General features: G+C 45.8%; 1 protein-coding gene across 4 annotated transcripts; it reads right to left on the bottom strand.

The window, feature by feature from the left end:
* Nucleotides 1-365: 365 nt before the first annotated feature.
* On the bottom strand, nucleotides 366-20,231 carry SAP130 (Sin3A associated protein 130). Of its 4 annotated transcripts, XR_014854124.1 has the most exons (22): nucleotides 20,081-20,231; nucleotides 19,500-19,616; nucleotides 18,475-18,710; nucleotides 17,751-17,909; nucleotides 16,559-16,670; nucleotides 14,931-15,055; nucleotides 13,984-14,108; nucleotides 13,263-13,413; nucleotides 12,978-13,068; nucleotides 12,586-12,690; nucleotides 11,408-11,549; nucleotides 11,014-11,135; nucleotides 8,378-8,680; nucleotides 7,220-7,397; nucleotides 5,874-5,978; nucleotides 4,799-5,160; nucleotides 3,374-3,622; nucleotides 2,996-3,121; nucleotides 2,195-2,298; nucleotides 1,831-1,963; nucleotides 1,411-1,524; nucleotides 1,195-1,216 (listed from the first exon to the last, which is right to left on the bottom strand). XR_014854124.1 is itself a non-coding variant. In XM_085069788.1 (21 exons), the coding sequence occupies exons 2-21, from the start codon at nucleotides 19,609-19,611 to the stop codon at nucleotides 1,058-1,060; spliced, it is 3,180 nt and encodes a 1,059-aa protein (XP_084925914.1). In that variant the 5' UTR covers nucleotides 19,612-19,616; nucleotides 20,081-20,231; the 3' UTR covers nucleotides 366-1,057. The 4 variants fall into 4 exon arrangements, 3 of the variants coding, with proteins under 3 accessions (XP_084925914.1, XP_084925916.1, XP_084925915.1); XM_085069788.1 differs by lacking the exon at nucleotides 1,831-1,963 and having other exon boundaries at nucleotides 366-1,216; XM_085069790.1 differs by lacking the exon at nucleotides 1,831-1,963 and having other exon boundaries at nucleotides 366-1,216; nucleotides 3,374-3,619.
* Between the last annotated feature and the right edge of the window lie 989 nt (nucleotides 20,232-21,220).

Raw genomic sequence — 21,220 nt, 5'->3', positions numbered from 1 at the left:
AGTTCTGAAATAACTCAGTTCTGAATAAAGGCAAGATAACAGCACTGTAACTGGATGAGAAAAAGAATGTAGAGTTAAAAGAGTTAGTTCATGAAACTGAAGTTTCCTGCTGAGGAGACTAAAAATGAACTGATTTGGCAATTGTTCTAAAATATTAGGGTTAATTGCACAAGTATATGGGGGATAATCCATATTTCATCTTTAGGATCTGAACTGGGAACTGCATTACTCACCTTCCACAGCACAGGGTGCTGGCTGCATCCCAACATGCTGTTTCTTCTCCCCTCAGGCTTCTTCCAGAGCTTTGTTTTCAAGTTTACATCTTGAAGAGTTTCACTGGTACAAAGGTACACAAACTGCTCACATACAAAACCCTCCAATTGCTTTATTCATGTTTTCAGGATGTATGTGGTACGTACAATTAACATTACACTAGCTACAGTACCTCTGTTGCAAGAGGTACCTCAACACAAGTATCCCAGAGCACCAACACAGACACACACACAGACACTACAATATCACTTTGAAATGATTCCCCCCCGCCCAATTTTTTTCCTTTTTTTTATTTAATCTTGACAGCTAGGACTTCTGAGCTGTTGGAGATTCTTTGTGGCAGATCCCCTAGTGCAGTGGCACTGGTGTAAGAAGGCTGCTTTAGATACTGGAAGGTCAGAATGAGAACTGAATGGGGTAACTGAAAGGTGCCATTTCCATTGCTCGGACGCTTGGCTGCTGGCTGGGTCCATACCTGCATGTCAGCTTCCTGGAGTCCCCTGCACAATCTCCTGCCTCACAGGTGTGCCCATACCTGACACATCAGAAGAGTTAAACAGTGGGACTGGAAAGACTTTAAAAAGGGATGAGCCTGAGAGAAATCTTTGTTCATTGTAACAAGATCAAGGACAATCCCTTCAGGTCACCAGGCTTCACGTGTCCATCTGTTCCCTAAACTCATCCTTTTTTATTCAGATGCTCTGCTTAAAAATAAACCCAAACTACAAAAAGGTTCAGCTCCATTCTGTACACGTTCTCCATTTCCAAAGTCATTAGTCTGTGTTCAGACTTTCTCCTTTCTCTTTAATTTGGACACTTTCTTGACAGTTCCATTCTTGTTTAGAAGCTTCAAAACACGATCCTTGTGATCCAAGACCTTTAGCATGGAGTCTCGAGCCTCATTGATTTGATCCATCACGAGTTTACACCTCTGCATGTTCCCCTGAAAGGAAACACTTTTCATTAACCACAGAATGTCTGGTCTAAGCAATCCCTTTCCCTTTTCCTACAATGCCCCTTGTAACTGATGACATGGGAAGTAAACCCACATGGGTTTTTTTTAGGTCAGCTTTAGCTTTTACTAACAGCAGTAGATGTTTTGGAATGAAGGAATTTTGGGTTGAGATTGATACCTACCTGTATCAGTTCGTTGATTCGATGCAAGTCATCATCTGTTGCCGCCTTTTTCTTAGGAATGAGTCCCTCCTGCAGGGCAGTCAGTCTCTCATACACATCGTGCTCCAGGTTTGTCTAAAAGACATCAGCCCTTCATGAGAAGGGTCACTGCCAAGCTGGCAAGCATTCGCCCATGTTAACAAAGCTACACAGAAACAGTGATATTCCATTCCCCTCTCAGCTGCTCCTAACAGTGATTCAGAAGATGGAGCCTCTGACAAAATGTGGCACTATCATTCCTTTTAACATCCTATTTACAGGATTGCTCCTCTTCTGAAGAAACATGGATCCTGACCACAACTGCTTCCCCTACTTCTCACAATACTATTCCAGGAATGCAGAGGTTTTGGGGAGTTTGGTGCTAAAATGCAGAGCACCTACCTCACCCCCAACCTGAAACAGAAGCATCCAGGAATGTGGATCAGTGCTGCCTCCTCAGATCAGCCGCACCATCCCAAACAGACGCTTCTTCAGACCTGTGCATCAGCAGGAGGGAGTTGCCAGTTTTGATCATCTGTACAAAATACATCAGCTCTTATGTCTGGATCAAAACCAACACTCCAAGTTTCCAAGCCACTTATGCCACATTCCTGAGAAAGGGGAAAGCATGTCCCACTCCCTTTGGGCTCTACACACCAGCTCCTTTAGTGTATCCCGATGTACTGAGTTTGTAAGAGCATCTTCCTGTCTTACACAGCTTCATGTTCCCCCCTACTGCAGGAAGCTCCAAGCCCCATGCACCTACCAGCTGTAGTAGCTGCGCTGCACAGAGATGGACCTTCCACCCTTGTGCACGACAGGATACACCCTTCTGATTGGCAATCTCTTGCAGCATGGCCTTCTTCTCTTCTGTCACCAGGAAATACAAGAATACAGTAGTCAAATTTCAGGAGTTGGCCAGGCCTCTCTTCTCTAACAACAATAACCCAAGTTCTGCTCCCCCTACATTCCGATAAATGACAATGAGCAATGTTTTGATTCAGACAGCAAAGTGACTTCCTATCTGCCATGTACCTGACTGCTGCTCTCATTTACTAGCACGTTATCTGTGTTTCCATAAAGATTGTATCATAATACATTTTTTTCTCATTTAAAGAATGTAGTGCTGAATGTTTCAAACGCCTTGCACAAAGAAGTAAAAGGTCCATCTTGTACTCTCTCCTAGATATGTTTACACAGTTGTGAAAACCCAGCCTGCTTAAAAATTCTAAAATACTAGCTAATAAGTCTGAAAAACAGAATTTGATCCCTGTTTTCCTTGTATTAGGGAAAAAAAGGCTTCTTTTAAAAGACTAGTCTTGACAAGACTAGTTATACTAAATCTAGAATTTTAGTGTATTAACTGGCAAATGTTAGGTAGCAAATGAGAAAACTCAACTGCAGCCTATCACCACAGCAAGTCCCCTTTATGAGGGTACCTTTTGTGAGCAAGTATCTATCACTGTACATAGATTCACCAGTAACCACCCCATTTTTTGATTTACAAAACTACAGCACATTCTGGGTAGCCTCCTTCCCTTCTTTTCTGCTGTGTGCCCAGACTGACCTTTGACGCGGACATCGCTGTATCTCTGGAAGTGGTGGTAAGCAGCTTTCCAAGGGTTGCGGTAATGCCGGAGCAGTGTGATTGGTGGCCGGGGGCGCACAGGGACGTATCTGACACCTTCCTCATCTACAAAAGGATCCAGAAGTGCATTAGCATCAAGTAGTGAAAGCAGATCAGTAAGTGCTAACTCATACAAAATGTGTGTTGAGAAAACTCATTTTCCCTGAACAGCCCTATACAAAAAGTGGTGAGGAACAGACACTTGGATTCTTTATTGTATATAGGAAGTGGAAACATGACAGAGCACCTTCTGTTTGTTTCTCAGAGAAGAGAAAATAGACACCTGAATAAGAAAAAAGACATCAGAGATGTCATTACCTATATACTCCTTTGGAGGAGACTTTCGCTTCTCTGCCTTCACTAGCAAACTTTTGGCAGTGGATTTCTCATCATCAGTGCTGTTTGTTTCCATCATGTCCCCTTCCTCTGTGGAGATGACGTGCTGCTGCTTACGGGGTTTCTTCCTCGGTGAGGCACCCGGTGGCAAGTCACTTGGAGGCATGGAAAGATTGTTGGCCAGCAGTGCCAAAGATGGAGACACAGTACTTGTAGTCAAAGGAGGGACTGCTGAAAGGAAGGAAAGAGAAGAACCCAAACCATCAGCAGTGAGAAGGTAATGTATTGTTTGAACTCTACCTCCAACAGTAGCTTCTGTTTCAGCACAGTGTGAGGAATGTGTGATGTGTACCAACAGGCCAGATATTAAGCCAGTAATTGCTAGGACAAGCCTATAAGCTAAAATCTTTAGTGTCTCACATACATAAAGAATGAGAATAGAGCCAATTGTCTCTCAGTTGCTTCATATTTGAAGCTTATGTTAGTTTAATATTACAAAAAGGAACCATGCTAACATCTGTGTTACTTTAAAAAAAACCAAATGCCTCTGTATGTACACCAGCACAGGTCACTGTCATAGTAAGCAAGTCCTTATCCTCTTGTGAGGGAAAATTTCCATCAGCCATGACCAAGGCTGCAGCACAAGATTTATGAGATGGGATCTCATGCCAATTTGACATACCCACAAATACCAGGAAGAGACAGAAGAACTCCAAAGAGCTTAATGCTATTTGCCTCTGCTCCAGACACATCTGCATCAAGGCACTGCCTTCTCAGAGGACAACACACAGCTTCAAGGAGAGTGATAAAACCAACACTGAAACTCATGACCATGGGATGCATTCCTATCATTTTGCCACTATATAGTGCCCGATAAGATCTGTAAGGATCTGAATTTACTGATCATGCCACCTGATAGCAACTATGGCCAAGCTGGATAAGTAAGGCAATATAATGAACATTTTGAAAAGTTCTAGAGAAAAATAGGCATGAGTCACAGGAGGGCCCTAGGAAGTCCTACTCTGGCCACAAATCTTTCACATACAAGAAAGGCCACTGGACCTGAACAGTAGGATTTGTGAGCAAACTGAATTTAACTGAGCTGTTCCATAACACACCGGTACCAGTGCTGAGCATGTGCATTTTAGGCCAGGAATTCACACAGACTCTTTGGAGTCTGATCATTTGAACATGAACAAAGCAGCCACAATAACAAGTGATTTCATGGGAAACTAGGGAAAATGCAAAGAAGATCTTTATGAACATAAGGCATATGGGAACTCTGGTGTTCTGTGCTACCATGGCAGAGATGGCCTTTTATTTTCAAGAGGGAAGTGTTGAAATCCTCCTAATTCCTCCACTGTCTCAAAAACAAAAAAAGCAACCTGATGATCACCAGCCACCTACCAGATACAGGTCGCATGATGTCCATAGGCTCCATTTCCTCTTTGATTTTGATCTCTGGTACCACCGGGCCCAGCACCGCTGACAGAGCACCGCTCATGGTGGATGGGGGAGCAGGTGCTGACACGATGGTGGTGGAAGTGGGTGGAGCAGCTGGAACAGCTCCTGGAATGGTGGCCAGCGCTGCTGCAGGCTGAGAGGTGGGACTGGCGGCCGCGATGATGGTTGGAATGGCAGAGGGGGGCTGCTGGGAGGTGGGGGGCACTGCGATGGTGGGCTGCTCACCACCTTGGTTAGACACTGCCTCCATAGACACAGGGACTGGAGTGGCCATGGACACATGGATTTCAGGCTTTGGCTTGCCACTGTAGCACAAATAAAAGCAAAACAAAGTGAAGTGAACTGTATCTTGGTCATGAGCATCCAGCACAAAGTGAATGAGCCAAACAGGAGTCAGACTATTCAGCTTTTCCTGCATCCACCTGGCTCAGTAAAGTGTTTTAACAACAGGAGAAGGCTTAATGTCAGTTGTATTTCCTCCTCCTCTCGCTTTCTGATCATTTGGATTTATTATAGATACTACTTTTTTCCATTCACCATGAAAGAAAATCTCATTACTAATTCCAGGTAACTCCAAAATACTTGTAAAAGGATCAAAACAGTTTCCCAATGCAGCTAAGGGGAACTTTTACCCAAAACTGTACTGCCCCATCCTCTGCAGAAGCTCCCACTGTGGCTTACAGTTATAAACCAACAAACTGTAAAGCCACTGAACTCAACTGAAGCAGGGCAGAAGCTGCATTTACCTTTCCTCAGTATTATTTTTCAAGTACTGTATAAAAAGTTTTGAGGCTTATCCCCTTACAATAGTAGAGGGGTTTTGTTTGTTTCTGTGAAAGCTCATCACCACAGTTTTTAAAGGTAATTTCCTCAGCTCCACAAACAGTGGAACTTGTCAAGGGTGTTTAAGTTTGTCACAAATTCAAAACAGATTGTTTCCCAGAAGAAAGAAAAATGCTCCAATAGCCAAAGAACTCAACTCAATTATGATGCAGTTGGCTCTTTCCTAAAGTCTTACCCAGCAGGCCTTGGTGATCCAGACGTGCTTCGCATGGTGCTCTCAACACGTGTGCTGGCCACTTCTGGTGGCTGAGGGGGAATTAAGCTTTTCCGGACTGCCAGCCTGCAAGAGACAGATGCATCTAGGATTCCCACCTCCTGGTGCAAAGACAAACACCCCTGAGAGCAAAGAAATCAGCTCTCTTACACAAACCAAGACAGGAGTTATGGCTGTAACACTGTTCTCTGTCTCCAGTATAACCAATTCACTACACAAAGACTCTCATTTTACCTTTCAAATCAGGTATTGTATTTTCTTTTAAAATAAAAGATTAGTTGCTCTGGCCTAGTCTCACCCAATGTAGGGCTTCTCCAAGAACACCAGCTTTATTTTCATCCTGTCAGTGAGAACATTTTGCTGCAACTGCCAGGCTCCAGCAGTGGACAAAGAGGTCTGGCCATGCCGCTGTCCAGCACTCCTGCTTCAAGACTGAGCAAATCATCTGGAACTAAACAGTGCTCATACAGGCACTTGCTCCCTTTAGCTGGACTAGACTGTCAGAGCCTGACCAGGACCTCAAGGCCTGAGTGTGGATGTTAGGATAAGGCTGATTAAGCTATTTTAGAGATTATTAGTCTTCTGTGGGACCAAAAGTCAAATTGTTGTCCGAAATCAACCTCTCAAATGGAAACCCTTTAGTGTTCTAACTTTCACTCTTTAACTTCTCTTTCAGTTTTATAGCCTGCAGCTTCTCTGCCTTAAAAAAGGTTTCCACCCACATAAAAAATATGCAATTTTAATCTCACAAGGCACATTAGTTCCAAACGTTTTCAGTTGCTAGTCGGGAGGAAACGCATTGTTAATTCTAAAGCTGTCTCTTGCCTCTTTATTAAGGCATTTAAAAATAGGCAACATAAAATATTTTAAGAGTTTAAGTTACTCCCTCCCTTCCTTCCTAATCAGATTTCACAGCAGGGTACTAATCCTATCCTTTCCACTCATCCACATATTCTTCCAAGAAAAGCACTGAAGACAAAGCACCCAATTCTAATTTTAGTAGATTTTGAACTCTTTCTTTTTATCACACTAAGCAAGAAAGCCTCAAATCCACTTTTCCTCAAAAGGTCACTTTCAAGACGTAAGAGACAAACTGTCCTTCTTCTCATTTTATTACTGACAGTACAGAAAACTGTATCCTGCCCTGGGGGAGGAAAAGAACTGTTTCACCGCTCAGCAGGTTACTCACAACCACTGCTGACGGAATAATCTGCCACAATATTCCTTATCTCCACTGAAATGACTCCATGTGGCTGGGCTGGATTGCACAGAAGTGTCACTCCCATGTCACCTTCAGTTCTACTCACCCATCGGTGGCTGGTTTCTTGCGAAGGATGCTTGGGCGTGGGGAGGAGCCCTGGGCTGGAGCACTGGCACTGGCACTCTGGTTGTGGGTTTGCACAACTGTAGTTGCTGCAGAAGCAGTGTTGAATGTGTTGCTAATAGGATTGGCTACAATGGTGGCTCCATCTGCCAAGACTACTGCTGGGAAGGATGGACATGAACACAGCAGAGAGGAAAAGAGAGACAGAGAGGGGAAAGCAGCAGTTACTTAACCAAAGCTTATGACAAAGCAAATGTTTGCAGAACATATGCTGTCCATTCACTGAGTCCCCCAGTCTCTAACTGCAGGATTTTCAGACTCTTTTGTAAGCAATAGCTTTGCCACAAGCAATCTGAACCTTCTGCAGGGAAGATGGAAACTTCTCCTGCCTAACAACCACTTCTAGGGAAAGAATATTTTCCAGAAGACATGCAAAATGCACAAATCATTAGGGCGATCACCAACACAGTTGGGTCAACACAGTAACACTTCTGGTAGAGCCCACATGGCAACACATGCCAGTTGTATGTAAACTCCATCAGCTGTGTTTGCATTCTGACTTCCTGCCAGAGCCTGTTTGGCCAACTAAGGGATGCAGAGCATTTGGACAGCCAGGAAGTCACAATGCAATGCCTGCCAGCTATGCAACAGCGTTTTCTCTTGGATGCCATATTCCATTCCTTCAGTAAGTTGTGTGGGCTTCATCAGACCAATCATTTTTAATGGAAGATTGTTTGTGTCACAGCTCAACATCAGGTCACCAACAGCAGAAGGTACCTGGCTGTATTCTAATTGCTCCTGGGATCTAAATGCACAGCTCGACAACATTGCTCACTTGTAAGTTACTTTTCCCACAAGGCCTTACTGAAGGCATTTGTTTAAGCTCAGGCATGACCAGTCTTTTCTACTGAAGTAACCCATCCAAGGCTACCCACACACTCCACCTAGTAGGCTTTAAAAATAAATCAGCTCAGAAATAGTCAACAGATATTTGCTGGGAGAATGTGTGCATAGATGTACTCAGTGTCCACCTCTGGACCACAGAGACTGTAACAAGATAATCAATCAGAGCCAAATGTGCAGGGCAGCAGCCGAGCTGCCCTGTGTCGCTCTGAGGGAGGACTCGGCTGGTTGCTCTTACCCGAGGTCTTGGTGTCGCCCGGTGGCTGCTGGGCACCGATGGGTGCTGGCTGCAGCCCCTGCGCGCCCATCGGGGCGGCAGGGTGGAGTCCTTGCGTGCCGATCGGCGCGGGCTGGATGCCCTGGGCACTGATGGGTGCAGGCTGGATGCCCTGGGCACTGATGGGAGCCGGCTGGATGCCCTGGATGTGCCGGGCGTGAGATGCATCGACTGTCATCAGCTGCATGGGGTTCAGGTGCACAGTGGAGGCCACTCCGACACCGGTCTGAGCTGTGATGGCCGAGTTGGGCGCCTGGGCTGAAACTGGGAGCAGCAACACAGACACCTCACCACACCTACCCAGCAGGTGGCCTCAGTTTCCCCCTCACTCAAATACTAACTTTTCTAAGATCTTTTTCTGCTTTGAAAGATTAATTTGCCACTCTGCTTCTTGCGGTAGTAAATTTGAGAGCAGAGAGGGAAGATTGCCTGCCAGAGGAATTAAATATTACTGATGATTTTCATTCCAGTTTTTATTTCAAATTGCAGCAAGAGAGACAAGATCAAGTTTAACTCTGCTTCTAGGTAGACTCAAACTACAGTCTCAGAAAGCTGTGCTCTATTTTTGCTAACTATCTTATTTTACAATGCTTCTAAGTACCAACACTTGGCATTTTTTCTTCTTTAAAAATAGATTAAAAGCAATCAGAAGCCTAAGTAATTTCTTGTGCTCTGAAGTTGAACACAACCTCATCTGGTCTCAAAACAGGGTTCACAATTATAGGCTGGATCTCACAGCTCAAATGAACACAATTATCATTTAGTGGCAGGGCAATGTTCCCAACAATACACCTTCTCTAAGCAGTTCAATTCATTTAAATAAATTCACAGCTCTGAACAACTGATTCCATCTTTTCAGATCCACTACACAGCATATTACAGTTCTCCCAAACAGCATTTAACAATACTTTTGGACCACTTGCAGACCCTGCATCTCCAGATTTCCAGTCTCTACAGAGCTGCACCCGGATTTCTGCAGCCACACACAGAATGCACGTGTGAACTTGCCAACAATGGCATTGCTTGCCAACAATGCAGAACAAGCTGGTTTTATCATTGTCACAGGATTTCCATCAAGTTCTTGTGCTGACAAGACACTCTAAAAACAGGCGTCAAAAACTGAAACCAGGTCCCTGAAAATGGCTCTGTATAAAGTATGGCACATTTAGTCTCTTAGTCAAAACACTGTTGTTGCAGAACTTTCTACCTAGCAAAATCTTTTCGGGATATTATGAAAAACACAAGCAGCATTTTGAAAACCAAAGCAAACATTCTTCCTCCAAAATTCTGCATTAACTCTCCTTATCTCAGTGATCTTTTTAGAAGTCTCCTCTGTACTTCCTCTGTGCCCTCACCCAGCTGTGCCTAGCAGAGGTGCATGTCCCTCCTTGTACCTTAAATCCCCTGCTTTCAGCTGTCACTACCAGCTGCCATAATTAATGCCTTCTTCCATGGATTCTTCAAGTCAATTTAACAAGTAAAATGTCTCTGTCAATAAGCTCCTCATGAAGAACCTACATCTGCTTTTATACAAATTACCATTAGCCTGCCACCACCCCAGTATGCCTCCAGAACTGGAACCCTTGACTGCGTGCAATTATGTTCTGTCAGGGAAGGTTTAGACTGGATATTAGGAAAAAAATTTTCACCAAAAGGGTTGTCAAGCCCTGGCACAGGCTGCTCAGGGAAGTGGTGGAGTCTCCATCCCTGGTGGGACTTGAAAGACATGTGGATGTGTGACTTGTGAAAATGGTTTAGTGGTGGCCTTAGAAGTGCTGGGTTAATGGTTGGACTTTATGGTCTTAAAGGTCTTTCTCAACCTAAAGAACCTTATGATTCTATATTTTCCCATTCAGTAAATGGGCTTTGCCACCTCCCAGTCCTTCTGAATTCCTTCTACACTGCTCATAGGTAACATGCTCCCAGCAGACACAGATATGCCACAAAAATCCAAATCATGCATGTTCTTACAGCTTGGATAGTGGAAATGATCACATTATAGAGAACAGCCCTAAATGACCCAGCAAGGTAAAAGTGCTCCAAATTTTGTCACAGAATGACTTAAGCTTGGGTTGTGCATCAGTTTTTTGACTGCAAATTACTGCAACAGTTCAAATACATTAATTGCTCCATTCTTCTAATCAGAACACTAATGCAAGTATGCAAGGCAGATTATTTTTTCACCTTTTGGTTCAGATTTCTCTCTCAAACTGTACATTCATGTGAAGAGATATTAAAAGAGCTTGTCAGAAGACCAGGAAATGAAGATGCATCAAAGAGTTGGTTTGGTTTAGAGGAGATGAACTGTTGTGATTTTTAGCATCAAAAACTTTTTACTTACAGACACACAACCCCTGGGATATCAAATATGAAACTCCTGAGTAAACTGTTATTAGCTGGATTTAGTAGGCTCTGAAGTACTTCAGCACCCCTTATCCATGAGTTTTCCTCTCTGTCAACAAGTCATCAGAGACTTTTTGTGACAAATTTTCAGAATCAAGCACAAAAGCCTTTTAGTTCCTTCCATCCCTAAAGCACAGCCATAAGCTAAGAGCTCAACAAAGCATCCAAGCATGCCTGCCCCAAGCTGGTCTTACCTGGATACTGGCGGATGGTGGACACGGAGCTGGTGATGGGGGTGTAGGTGTGTGCAGTCAGAGGGTAGGCAGAGGGGGGGTATGTAGGTAAGAAATACTGGAACTGGACAGGCACCGACTGCCTACAGGCATCAAAGAGAGCAAGAGTTACACATGTGAGTTCAACAGTTAACCTTCAGCCCCTGCCCTTTAGCACTCCCTGCGCTTTGCAATCTCATCTGTCATAAGCTAGCAATTACCCCAACTATCATAATTAACTCAGAATTACCAAATCCCATCCCCCTTAGGTTTTTACAACATTATTTCCACCATATCAGAATGAGGAAAAGCAGCAGGGCACTCAAACCCTCCTCACACACACTCTCATTGCTAGAGCTGTGAGCTCTCTGCCCACCTGTTGTCATTCCTGGTTTCCATCGCTACTGGGTTGGGAGATGCCCGGTGGCTGGACAGAGGTATGAGGTTACTCCTCTCTGTGGTGTAATCAGACTGGATCCGGGGAGAAGTGTGTGTGATCTGCTGGGGAACCACTTTAGCTACATAAAGACAAACATGTAATCAATAAGCAGTTAAAAGGAAAAGCTACTAAACACTGCAAAGGCTTGTCAAACAAATAATCTTGTCAAACAAAACAACCAACACTACTCCCTTCCCTCTCAACCCAAAACAACCCACCCATCCACAGATGATTTCCTATCCCCAACATGCCAAAAGAAAAAGGAGAACAAAGCACTTCTCATCAATTTAGAACAGAATGGATGGGTATTCTAAATACAGACATAAATTATACTTGCTAACAAAATCACTTCTGATGAAATGAAAATGAGGTTAATTTTTTTTAGGATCAGCCCAAACCTTTCTGCTGTCAAGATCAAGTTATCTGAGTTTCGAAAGCAGAGATCAAGGGAAATGAGACCAAGGCAGACAAGTGTATGGGGACAGAGGCCATGAAAAGAAAGAATACACCTACAAAAGCTTCACAAGAAACACTGATGTATGGAAATATAATTTCACTCCCTGGAAATTTATGGTTGGAAAAGAGATTGCAAGATCTCATCAAAGAGGTCAGCAGGAAAACAGACGAACAAAAGGAAACTTATGCAGCTCTGTAGGAAACATCTCAGGCACATTCCACATCCAGGCACATAAAGTTCCCACCTTTACACCTTAGTGTTTTACATTCAAGCGAACACACTAATCAAACTCAGCTAGGCTACACCTAACACCTCAACAAGCACATGGAGTAACTTACAAAATCAACTATGAAAGCCATAGGCTATCACCAAGCAGTTACAACTTTTAGTGTATCCAATGCAGGTTTTGAAATGTCAAAAGGCCCAGTTTGTCTAAAAATGCAATAGAGGAAGTAAATGACCCATTTTATTACTTACTCCTCCTTGAATATCTATTTCTTCCTGATATTAAAAAAAATTAGAACAGCAGACCTGTTAATCGCCAGCTTTAACTGATTTTCTTTCCCTCCTTAATTTGCTAACATGCACAAACACTTCCAGCATAAAGAGAAAAATTGAAGCATCAGTTACACACTTTATGGAAACTGAAATCACTCACCAACTGGGATGTTTGAGGTCGTGACAGCTGTAGCATGGGAAGAATGTGAGGGCATTGTCATGGTAACAATGGTGCTTGTAGGCGCTTGGGTGTGACATACAGAACCTAAAGAAAAAAAATCAAACTTAATAGCAGATCTGTCTTTGGAGCCCCACCATGCCAGTGTATCTACAGCCAAATAAAGAGGGCAAACCCCCAAAACCACACAACCTCCCTGAAGAACTCAATTTCTCTCCTGAAGCCTACTCACACACCTCCAAATGCAGTCTTTACCATGAAAAAAGATTTGATCAGAAATTATCAGGTTTTGAATTCAAAGAAGAAAGCCAACAAAAAGCAACAACAAACCTCACCCATCACGATGCTCCCACAACAGCACTATGAATACTCACCAGCTGTGGTTGCTGAAGCAATGGTATTCGTTGCCAAAATAGGTGCCACAGTTGCTGCTGCCACTGGAGTACCAGTACTGAAAATGGTTTTCTGTGAAAAGAAATTCTCAAAGTTAGAAGACTCCTACATTTAAAATCTACACTTAGTATGGAATCATGTTGCACTGACTGTAAAGAACATTACTAACATCATACTAACTATTTTCCCAAATTTACTCTTAGCCTGTAAGCTATAAAAAAAATCTCTAGAAGCAGCAAAAGGGTTTTTTGATTCTTGCAGTTTACCTGAGCCATGGTGTGGAGCTGGGGCTTCTGTGTGCCTATGGCTGGGTGTGAGGGCAGGGTGATCCGTGTGGCTGTGTCCCTGGGCTGCGCTGGCCGCTGGATGCTGATGGCTGCCGAGGGTGGGTGCTGCTGGATGGACAGCGTGGGACGACTGGAGAGAAAGAAAAGGAAGCATCAAGATAACCGTGTGGATACTAAATAGGAAAGATACAACACAGGGACACACATCAGGCCTCAGTCTCCTCCACAGTGACAGCAGCACTGCTGTCGATCACATAGCAAAGCAACATAAGGAATTTGAACTACACTGTTCTGTCCTCACCTGCCCTATGTACCCAGCCAGGAGGGCAGTGTTATCATAACTCTTATCAGTTTGTAAAGGAAACTTCCTGTCAGTGATGCTTTTCAACATTCACATGCCACTTTTCACTGTGCCTTCATAAAAATATGGGCCAAATATCCACAAGTTCCTGCAACAGAAACTCTGCTGTCCAGGGAGCAGGACTTCAAAAGTGATTCATTAAGGTCTTTCCTTCTCGTAACACAGAGCAGTAGTTCATCTTATACCTATTTTTATTCACAGAACTGCAAGGATTTGCACTATGCAAGCATTACTATTTTTGTTTTATAGCATCCCACATGTAGAGGATTATCAGCTCTTGATATATTAACATTTCCCCTTGCTGCAATTTCTGTCAAGTTAGAGCACTGTAGGTTTTACCTGAGGGTTGACTCTGTGGCATGTGCTGCTGTTGTGGTTATAACAGGGGACTGAGCTCTCGTGGCTGAGACTGTAGCCACCACTGCAGGAGGAATAGTGCTTGAAGTTGTCACAGGAGGACGAGACTATTAAAAAAAACCCAAAAAAACAAAGAAGAGTCAAAGAGGGAACATTCAGAAAGGAAATTCTGCCTTCTAGAGAACAACTAGGAATTACTTGGTTAAAATTGGTTAAAACTGGCTTCCCTTCCCTACACCTCGTCACCAAGTTCTGGTCTTCTGAGACACTTCCAAGCCTTTCTGAATTGATCTGCAAGCTCCTAAGCAGATCTGTACTGGTTTTCAACACACATTCAGCACAGGAACCAGTAACCAACAAAATTAACAAGACTGTATCTCTTGAAGGTCTTTAGAAAAAAACCCAAAGGTCAGTTCCCTACAGAACAAAAAGGAATTCCAATCCAAGTGTACTCATGAAGTCAGAGGTGATTACATTGGGATCCTAACTGAAAGCACAATGGGAAGATGTTTACCCTCTATCCTAATGCTGAACACTAGCACTGCTGCAGGGAGATGGTATTTACAGTCTTCTCCTATACACGTACAAAAGCTGAGATATACAGAAACATATTAAAGTGAGATTTCAGAAATTCTCCATCAATTCATATATTACATAATAAATCAACACCAGCACACTGTACTGGACTTTTCAGACTGAAAAGTCTGAACTGAATTGTCTTCCCAGTTTCTAAGCCCTTTAGAGACAGATAAACCCCAACTTCTGGCACCAAGTCTATCAAGGAAACAAAGCAAATAGACCTACAAGAGAGCTGACAGTAGCTTCAGCCCAGTAAACAGGCAATTAGAGGTTATACATTACAGATGGATGCCAGGAAGAGTTTGGAGCTGGCAGTCAGTGATGTGCAGAGCTGCCTGGCTGCTACCTGCCTGGATTGGCTGGTGAATGATGTGCTGAACTGCTGGCTGAGCTGCGGCTGCATTTGGCAACTGGGAAGCTGGTCTCAGGACTGTAGTTACTTTAGAACTGGACATCACTGCAGCAGCTGCTGCACCTAGGGAACAAACCAAGCGTGTTAAAATTCTGTGCACCCAACAGCTCTGTCACAACCACACACAGACCCTGACATCAGCTGGTATTTCAGTTCTGATGCATTTCACATGCATGTCAGTTCAGGTGTTGTTGGTGTATACATAAGGTTTACAAAAGCATGTGTGGAGGGGTAGGCACTGTTTTAAATCAACTTGCTTTAGAGGTATTTCTTATTCCCCTATAATAGCCTTGTATTGCAAATCCCATGTTTTCTTATTCCAAGCTATGGAAGTCAGTAGAAATAATTCAGTCTGATTACTGGGCCAATGTGTAAATAAGTCACCTGAAAGCAGCAATGATCTCACTGCACCTGATGAAGTTCAGTAGAAAAATACACTTGCAAAAGAAAACCAAAACAACAAGGAAACACCAAACCAAACCGACACACCTCCCCCCAAAAAAGCAAAACCAAAACTCCACACCATTTAAACCTGCATTTGATTAATTTGTCTACTATTTGATGACTCCTGTAAATCACAGTAGCAGGCAAATGGCCTTGCAATCAGTTGACAGACTGGACTGCATACCTTCTGCACATGTCCTCTGTTTAAATTACTACTTCTAAAGTTAATATTCAAACCAAGAGAAAAAGAGCAGGGAAAAAAGAAAATGTGTACTGATAGTCCAAATGTCAGTAATGTCACCAAGAATCAGGTGAACAACAGTACTTTTGCTACAGATAAACCTTCACAGTCCTTCCACCTGCTCTGGTTAAAGAAGATTATTTCTTTGCTTGCATCAACTTATTTTTCTTGAGTGAGCAAATAACACTGAACATAAAAGAAATAAAAGTAACAAATGGTACTCGGAATTCAGATCAGTTTAAAGCAGAACTACAAACCTAACCCTAAAGACCTTGAAAGTAAAGCCGCAGTCAAAAATCTGACAGGCTGTATTGAGCACAGGGCTGCATTAAGAGGCTGATCTCCTGTTTTACAAGCTGTAGCATCCAAAATCCTGAGAAACAAGAGCCTGTAGTTATCACCAGCATTTTACTCATGGGTAAATGCAAATGCACACAATATGATGTGTTAGCTTGCATAAAAATGCATGAGTGGTCCTGTGAGAGTGGGATACAAGAATGTGCCTCACAACTGCCCAGGTGCTCCTGCCATAGGTGAGCAATACTTGCTACCAAGAATGAACATGACATTTAGCAGGGCAGGTGAGTCTCTACCAGTGGATATTTTTTCTTTAAAGTGTTGACTGTTTTAACAGCAAAGAATTAGAGTAACAGATGTGCTGATATCTGCCAGCATTTTTAAACACTGTCACATGGTCCTCCCCTAAAAGGCTGAAGGCAACATAATTCCTAAAAGGCCAGCAGTCACTCAACCCTGATAGCAGTTTTAACATCTGAACAAACAGTTGCATTAGCAGCAAGGAGAGTTTCAGAGGTGAGGGCTAAATGCAGCAGCTGAAAGAGTGTGAACAGCAAGCAGGGACAGCACAGCTGGATCTTTACCTCGGGGCAGATGAGAAGCTCCAATGTGCAGCGGAGGCCCAGGAGCACTACTCCTGATGATGGACATCTGCACGTTGGTGGCCATGATATGATGCAAGTTACTGGGATGCCCCTGCAGAGTTTCAAGAACAAAACAAGTTAGATGTGTTGACAAAAACTAATGGCCACAGAATTACCATATCTAAGCCTCAAAGACAGAAAAGGGATCTTGGAGAAATAGTTGGTGTACCAAGGTTGAATGCACTAAAAGTTGAGTGGAGAAAGAAGCAGGTATTTGTGCAGGATAAAGTTACAGAGCCTGCTGACACTGGAAATGTAAACACTTATCTGTTTCACTGGTCTGTTTTTGTGGTTGGTACTTGGGTGACAGTCACCCAGCAGTCACCCACAAACAACCACAGAGCTGCCCCTTCTAGCATTGGTGCCATTAAGACATGGTTTCATACCACCTCTTCAATAAAGTTGAGAGAATGGTGGCAACCTGGCAAATGCTGGAACAAATTCAATTTTTTTATAATTCTAGACCTTCTGGGGATATCAATACAAGATAAATCCACTGAAATTGCTGCACATCCTTAGCGAGCCTAACTGAAGGCATTAAATCCATTTAAAGGCACTTGACATCAAAGCCGTGAGCCTTCACAGGTTTAGTGATAAGTGCTCTGACAGACTATTTTCAAACCACCAGGACTGGCTCTGCAATCAAGTTAGAGGAGAAAAAATTTTCAAAAGTGTTATCTACGCAGGCTCCCTCAAATTTTCCTAATTCACTAAGAACACACTGCAAACCAATGAACCGTTCAGTCGTTTCCTCTGATCTCCTCCAAGGGAAGCTGAAGAATACTGCAATGATGAATCCCAGCAGCTTCCCTATAGTAGAAATTCTCCAAGTGACACAGACATAGCAGGAGTTTTTAAGGAAACACCCAGCTTTTGGGTATGGCTCTGCCATCAGAGCCTGGCTGTGCTATCTCAGTTGGATTACAACAAATCAGCAGATTTGTAAAGAGGTAGTGATAACTGAGGCTGAAGTTTAATGATCCAAGCAGAACTGATCCAACAACCAGTAGCACTGAATAGGGAAACCTACTCTCTTTACCTTCCCTCCTGCTGCAAAAGCCCACCTCACTTGTACTTGTATTGATCTGGCCATGCAGTGAGATGGAACAGAAAAGCCACCAAAAAAACAGACCTGCTGGCCACTGATTGTTGCCACAGGAATTGTTGGAGCCTGTGGTATGTTGCTTTCCATGGTCACAGTCACTTGCCCAGGGACCTTTGTGGGAGCTGAGAGAGTAGAGGGTGGAGCAGGAGCAATGGGCCGGCTGGGCATGGTGGGCTTCAGGGGAGGCTACAAGAAATGGAAACACAGAAACATTGGCAACTTCAAATGAGAGGTCAGTGTTGAAGCAGCAATCATTCTGAGGGGTAAAAGCCTGAGGAGAAAGTTTATGCAAGTATGGCTAAATATTTGGAGAGGAAAGATACTGAACATTTAGTTATTCCAAACAAAGAAAAGGTACATTTTGTCCTGGAAATATGCAGGTTTTAACATACATCATGAATCATCAGTGGAATCTGTCAGGGCTATGGTATTGCTCTCCAGACACTGGATATTAACAGTTTATTTTATATCCAGCAGAGAAAATGGAAGACTTCAGAAACTGACTGAAATCTCTGTTCTCTTAAAAACTAAACAAAATACACCCCCCTCAAAAATAATGCTGAAATACTAGGAAGTCCTCAGTGAATCATCTGGAACAGCCAAACTCATGAGGCCCTCTACAGTTAGCAGAAGCTTGCAAGGAAAGCTTTAGAAACAAAAGTAGGGAAGGATTTGGTGTAATTTACTTTTCTCAACACTGACTCATACACATTTTATTTTCTCCCTGATGAATCATGACCCTCCTCATTACCTTCATAAGTCCATCTGAAAAGGACAGTGGCACAGCTGGAGTCAAATGTGCTGGTGGTGCTGTGACTGTTACTGGGGCACCAGACTGGACAGGGTGGTGCTGTGTCAGCATCTGGACCTGTGGATATGGCCGAACCACCACAGGCTCCTGCTTCTCCTCCCGAGGCTGTATGGAGCCACTGGGGCCCATGTGCTCCCTGGGAGCAACTTCTGACTCACGACCAGATTCGTCACTCACTAGTGAACAAAGAGAAAAACGTAAAAATTGTAAAAAAGTCCGCCTTGGTCACCCACTAGGTCAGAGATGAGATGTCAAAAATGTCTAAATTAATGAAATTCACTCTTAAACATATTCCAGTGATGAAAGAACTGGAAACTCTGGCACTGCTTCTGTCTGTTCCCCTCAGAACTGACGGGCCTGTAAGGTTGGGCAACCTGGGGTCAACTCTGAGAAGTCCATCTAAACACCTTCTTTAAACACAGAGTAACAAACTTTTCTTTCAAGTGGAAAATGCTTAATTATCTAGTAACTGCCATTAAGTCCCACATCGAACAGGTAGCATTTAATGCAATACATATCTGAATACCAAGCTGAAAAACAAGTATAAACCCTCCTGAAAATGAAGCTGCTCCCCCAGTTACTTCTGGTGGCCTGCTGAAAACCTGTCACCGTGCTAGGGATCAGGGTTCCCACCCCATTGCCAGCTCCATGAGATGTTCGTTCCCATGTCGACTCATCACTTCTAACAACACACAGTGGACGAGCTGAGAGGCACAGCCAACTGCGCCAAGACACTTGGCAGCAAAGGCACATCGCCGTTCTGACGGCGCTTTCTGGAGTCAGCAGCTCTGGAAAGCAGTTTACTGATCCCCACGATGTTCTCCCCACGCGTAACCACGGCAGCTTTCGGGTCGCCTGCCACTGCCCGCGGGGCCGCACCGCTCCTCCCGCCCGAGGCGGAGGAGGGTGACGGACGGGGCGGGGTCACCGGGAGCCGACAGACGCGGGGTCGGGATCGCGCTTACCTGTGGCCGCGGGGGCGATGATCCCGGCGGAGCCGCTGGTGGGGATGGGCGGCGGCGCTGGTCCCAGGGCGGCGGGAGGCGCGCCCGAACGGGGAAACTGCTGCGAGCTCATGTCACCTAGGGGCAGCGCGGCCGTTATGTCGCGACAGCTCGGCCCGGCAGCGCCGCCCCCTCCCGCCCTCCCTCCCTGCCGCTCGCCGGGCGCGGCCCCGCGGCCACACCCACCCCGGCGCGCCCACGCGGGCGGGCTCGCGCGGCGCTCGGCCAATGGCGGCGGGGCGGCACCGGCCAATCAGCGCTCGCCCTGCCCGCCCCGCCCCGCCGCCCTGATGGGCCGCAGGGCCCGGATGTGCCCGGCAGCGCGACGGCCCCGCCGCCTCGGGCTGGGCCGCGCCGCTCTGCCCCGCTGTCGCCCCTTCGCGATTCCCGCTCCGCAGCGCTCCCGCCGGCCGCAGGCTCGTTCCCCCCCTGCCGCCGACGGGCTCTGAAGCGGCGGCCGCCGCCCCCTACCCGCAGCCCTTCCTCGGAGCCGCCCCCGGCCCGCAGATCGGGGCGATGCCGTGCGCCGGCCGCGACAGTACCTGTGCCCGGGGCGGTGCCGCGCGCCGGTCCCTGAGCCCGGTCGCCCCGCGTCTCCGCCGCTGCCGAGCTCCGAGCGCCGCTTCCGCCGCTGCAGCTGCCCGCATCCGATTGGCCCCGGCCAGCCCCGCCCGCCCCGGGCTCCCGCGTCCCATTGGCTGCCGAGCCCGCCCCGCGGGACCGCCGGGAGGTGTAGTCCACGCTCGGGTTCTGGCGGGCACAGATCTCGCGAGGCGCGGGAGGGGCGGTGCTGCGCCTGAGCGCGCCATTGGCCGCACGCCGCGGGGTTTCCGAGGAAACGCGGGGTGGGCGGGGCATGCTGCGGCCTCAGCCCGGGCCGCGCCTCGCGCCGTGCCGCCCAGTGCTGCCGCCGGACTGCTGACCGCCGCAGCCCGCCAAACGCACCCCCACCGCTAAATCCCCAAACCCCGTGCTGGGAAGTGACCAGAGGACATGAGGGCGGGACACTGGGGGTCTCTGGCGGAGGCACAGATGGGGTTTGCACCCCGACCCTCGTAAAATTCGGGGGATCCCCAAAGCATCCCGGGGATTCCCCTTAGTCCCCAACCCCCATGCTGGGAAGGGACAAGGGGATATGGGCGGGGCACCCTGCCCTCCTCTGTCACTGGGGTAGAGGGGAAAAAAATAAATGATTTTTTAAAAAAGCCACAAACCTTGGAGGTGACGCACATCACAGCCCCGAGAGACCCGTGCAGGGCTGCCTGGCGTTTGGTTACACACACATCAGAACAACACCGTTTGTCATGACATTGTTCTCGTGTCTTGAGGCTCAGAGATGAAGTCTGCCAGCCACCTGCCACTTTCAGAGTTTTAATAATGTTTTAAAATGAAACCAGAAAGAAAACCTTTGAAATGTCGGGATCGCACATACGTTATCCCTAGGTCTGCCTCGCCAGCCCTAGTGTTTGTGTTGTGAACAGCCCTGCAAACAGCTGCTGAGGAAGCTCTGGCCGTGAGCAGCAGTTCGCTTCGGTGGGATGCCTCTCTCCAGGACACCCACCGACCTGAACCTGTCCTGCGTACAGCTCAGCTCTCCAGACACTCCCTTACATCTGCCGCAGTCACTTTGCCTGGCTGGACTCACAGCTTTCTTCTGGCTTTACATGGCCTGAGCCCCAGCA

The sequence above is a fragment of the Lichenostomus cassidix genome, chromosome 9 (genome assembly GCF_008360975.1).
Source record: "Lichenostomus cassidix isolate B80296 chromosome 9, HeHo_3.0, whole genome shotgun sequence".
Taxonomy (NCBI): domain Eukaryota; kingdom Metazoa; phylum Chordata; class Aves; order Passeriformes; family Meliphagidae; genus Lichenostomus; species Lichenostomus cassidix.
This window is presented reverse-complemented; position numbering and strand designations above follow the sequence as displayed.

What these genes read in the sequence shown, in the direction of transcription:
- SAP130 (XM_085069788.1), bottom strand. Translation starts at nt 19,611, where the DNA reads ATGAGCTCGCAGCAGTTTCCCCGTTCGGGCGCGCCTCCCGCCGCCCTG. An exon ending in GCCACAGAGTCAACCCTCAG is followed by an intron (nt 13,414 to 13,983) that starts GTAAAACCTACA and finishes CTTTCTCTCCAG; the next exon opens with TCGTCCCACGCTGTCCATCC. An exon ending in GACCTCAAACATCCCAGTTG is followed by an intron (nt 11,550 to 12,585) that starts GTGAGTGATTTC and finishes GTCTTTATGTAG; the next exon opens with CTAAAGTGGTTCCCCAGCAG.